This window comes from Quercus lobata, chromosome 4 (genome assembly GCF_001633185.2).
Source record: "Quercus lobata isolate SW786 chromosome 4, ValleyOak3.0 Primary Assembly, whole genome shotgun sequence".
In the NCBI taxonomy this organism is placed as follows: Eukaryota; Viridiplantae; Streptophyta; class Magnoliopsida; order Fagales; family Fagaceae; genus Quercus; species Quercus lobata.
Genome location: NC_044907.1, coordinates 88,777,257 through 88,780,441, shown reverse-complemented (window position 1 = coordinate 88,780,441; position 3,185 = coordinate 88,777,257). Strand labels below are relative to the sequence as shown.

General features: G+C 42.6%; 1 protein-coding gene across 1 annotated transcript; it reads left to right on the top strand.

The window, feature by feature from the left end:
- Positions 1 to 310: 310 nt before the first annotated feature.
- Positions 311 to 2,574, top strand: LOC115986091. Its single transcript, XM_031108953.1, has 4 exons — positions 311 to 500; positions 682 to 866; positions 993 to 1,472; positions 1,885 to 2,574. Exons 1-4 carry the CDS (start codon positions 311 to 313, stop codon positions 2,572 to 2,574), a joined length of 1,545 nt encoding a protein of 514 aa, XP_030964813.1.
- Positions 2,575 to 3,185: the final 611 nt, after the last annotated feature.

Below are 3,185 nucleotides of genomic sequence, written 5' to 3'. Positions count from 1 at the left end.
GAATTCACCTTTAGTAGGGTTCAGAGGAATGAAAGTGTAGCCTATAGGAACCATTATATTACCAGTGGTGGTAGGGGCATACCCACAACAGATAACCAAGGACGTGAATTTCCTTGTGGTAGATTGTTCATCCTCTTATAATGCCATAATCGAAAGGCCAACTTTAAATAGTTGGAAGGCAGTCACATCTACCTACCACCTTTCAATTAAGTTCCCTACAGAGTATGGGGTAGGACAAGTACAAGGAGATCAACTAGCAGCAAGAGAATGCTATTTGGCCATGTTGGCTATGGACGAATAGGTTCAGATGATGAACATTGAGGAGAGGAGAGTTGTGGTAGAGCCCTTTGTAGCATTGGAAGACATCCCTTTGGACAAGAATGACCCTGAGAAGTATACAAGGGTTGGAGCAAATATGGAAAAGAAGATGAAGCAAGATCTTGTCCAGTTCTTAAAGAAGAGCATTAATGTGTTTGCATGGAGTCATGAGGATATGCCGGGTATAAACCCTAGTGTCATTTCCCACCGTCTAAATGTATGTCCTTCCACTAAGCCTATATGACAGAAAAAAAAGTGTTTGCCCCTAAGAGAGAAATTGCCATTAAAGAGGAGGTTCAGAAGTTGACTGCAATGCGAATTTTATTCAAGAGGTTTATTATCCAAACTGGTTGGCCAATGTAGTAATGGTCAAGAAGGCTAATGGCAAATGGAGGATATGTGTCGACTTGACCGATCTAAACAAAACTTGCCCCAAGGATAGCTATCCATTGTCGCGTATTGATCAGTTAGTAGACTTGACTGCAGGTCATAGATTGCTAAGTTTCATGGATGCTTTCTCTGGATACAATCAGATAAGGATGGATGAGGCAAACCAAGAAAAGACATCCTTTATCACCAGTCAAGGCTCGTTTTGTTACAAGGTGATGCCCTTCGGTCTGAAAAATGCAAGGTAAACATACCAAAGGTTGGCTAACCATATGTTTTGTCCACAGATTGGACGGAATGTAGAAGTATATATAGACGATATGCTGGTGAAGAGTCTAAACAAGGGGAAGCACTTGGACGACCTGCAAGAAACCTTTGATACGCTTAGGCAATACAACATGAAGTTGAATCCCAGCAAGTGCGCTTTTGGAGTTGTATTAGGAAAATTCTTTGGATTCATGGTTTCGCATAGGGGAATTGAGGCAAATCCTAATAAAATTCAAGCAATACTGGATATGAAGCCTTCGCAAAATATCAAAGAAGTCCAATCCCTTACTAGACAAGTTGCTGCCCTTAACAGGTTTGTTTCTAAAGCTACTGACAAATGTTTGCCATTTTTCAAGGTTCTTAAAAAGGTGTTTGAATGGATGGACAAGTGTCAGAAAGCTTTCCAAGACCTCAAGACCTACCTCACCGCAGCTCCCTTGCTGAGTCCCTCCGTGCCTGGTGAAGAGTTGTATTTGTATTTGTTAGTGTCCCCACATGTAGTAAGTTCAACTTTGATTAGAGAAGAAGGAAGGGTGCAAAAGCTAGTCTACTATACAAGCTGAGCACTAAAAGGGGCAGAAGAACGATACCCAATGATGGAAAAACTAGCCTTCGCTTTGGTTACAGCTTCCAGGAAGTTAAGGCATTATTTTCAAGCTCATATCATCAACGTCTTGACAGATCATCCATTAAAGAAGGCAATGAACAAGTTGGAGGCTGCAGGACGACTGATCCTATAGGCCATAAAGCTCAGTGAGTTTAATGTTAGGTACCGACCAAGAAATACAATTAAGGCACAAGTATTGGCAGATTTCATTGTAGAATTTAGTCCAAATCGAAGTGAGCTAGACGAGGCGGACGAGGTACAGAAGTGGGTCATTAATGTGGATGGTTCATCCACATTATATGCAGGAGGAATTGGAGTTATACTCAAATCCCCGGAAAGGGGATAAGTTGAAATATGCAGCCCGTCTACAATACCAAACCACAAATAATGAAACTGAATATAAAGCCCTCCTCAAAGGATTGGAATTGGCTAAGTCCCTAAGGGCGGAGTCAGTTCTCATCCAAGGGGATTCTCAATTGATCATTAACCAAGTGAATGGAATGTGTGAAGCAAAAGAAAGCCTGATGAAGAAGTATTTAAACAAGGTAAGGCAGCTTATCAAGAAATTCAAAGAAGCCAGTTTTGTTCAACTCCCGAGGGAGGAAAACATGGAAGTAGATGCCTTGGCGAAAGCAGCCTCAACAAGAGAGCCAATGGACGAGTTTGACAAAGTCCAGTACATGCCAAGCATAGATCTACCCGAGCTACATCAAATTGGAGGGGAAGAAAATTGGATGACGCCAATAGTCATCTACCTTAAGGATGGAAGGCTTCCAGAGGACAAGGACGAGGCCAGGAAGTTGAGGATCAAAGCTGCCAAGTATGTTCTCATAGACGAGGTGTTGTACAAACGAGGTTTCTCTCAGCCCTACTTAAGATGCTTAGCTCCAGATGAATTGAACTATGTATTGAGGGAGGTTCATGAAGGAGCATGTGGAAACCATTCAGGAGCAAGAGCATTAGTCCATAAGCTCGTCGGTGCAAGTTATTACTAGCTAACTCTTCAAGCAAATGCAAAGGCTTATGTCAAGGTGTGTGACCAATGTCAACGCTATAGCAATATTCCCAAGCAACCATTATAGTATCTCACCCCGATGATGGCCCCATGGCCATTTGCACAATGGGATTAGATATCTTGGGTCCTTTTCCACTTGGAACCAAGCAGATGAAATTCTTGGTGGTTGGGATTGACTAGTTCACCAAGTGGGTGGAAGTAGAACCCCTAGCAAAGATCACGCAACAAAATGTCAAGAACTTTGTTTGGAAGAACATTGTGTGTAGGTTTAGGGTGCCCTGGGTATTGATATCAGACAACAGACGACAATTTGATAACACACTTTTCAGAGACTTCTGCGAACACTTCGAAATTCAGAATCATTATTTCTCACCTGCCCACCCTCAAGCAAACAGTCAAGCAAAAGTAGCAAACCGATCCTTGTTGAAGATCATCAAGACTCGACTTGAAGGAGCAAAGGGAGTATGGCCAGACGAGCTACCAGGTGTTTTGTGAGCCTACAGGACGACGGTGAGGACCCTTACAGGGGAAACTCCTTTCAAACTAGCCTATGGAAGTGAAGCAGTGATACCTGCAAAAGTACATATGGCC

Bases quoted from the DNA above. Each gene is read 5' to 3' on its own strand.
- LOC115986091 (XM_031108953.1), top strand. From the start codon at position 311: ATGAACATTGAGGAGAGGAGAGTTGTGGTAGAGCCCTTTGTAGCATTG. The intron at 867-992 runs GCAAACCAAGAA...TTTTGTCCACAG, and splicing joins ATCAGATAAGGATGGATGAG to ATTGGACGGAATGTAGAAGT. The intron at 1,473-1,884 runs GTAAGTTCAACT...CATTATATGCAG, and splicing joins TGTTAGTGTCCCCACATGTA to GAGGAATTGGAGTTATACTC.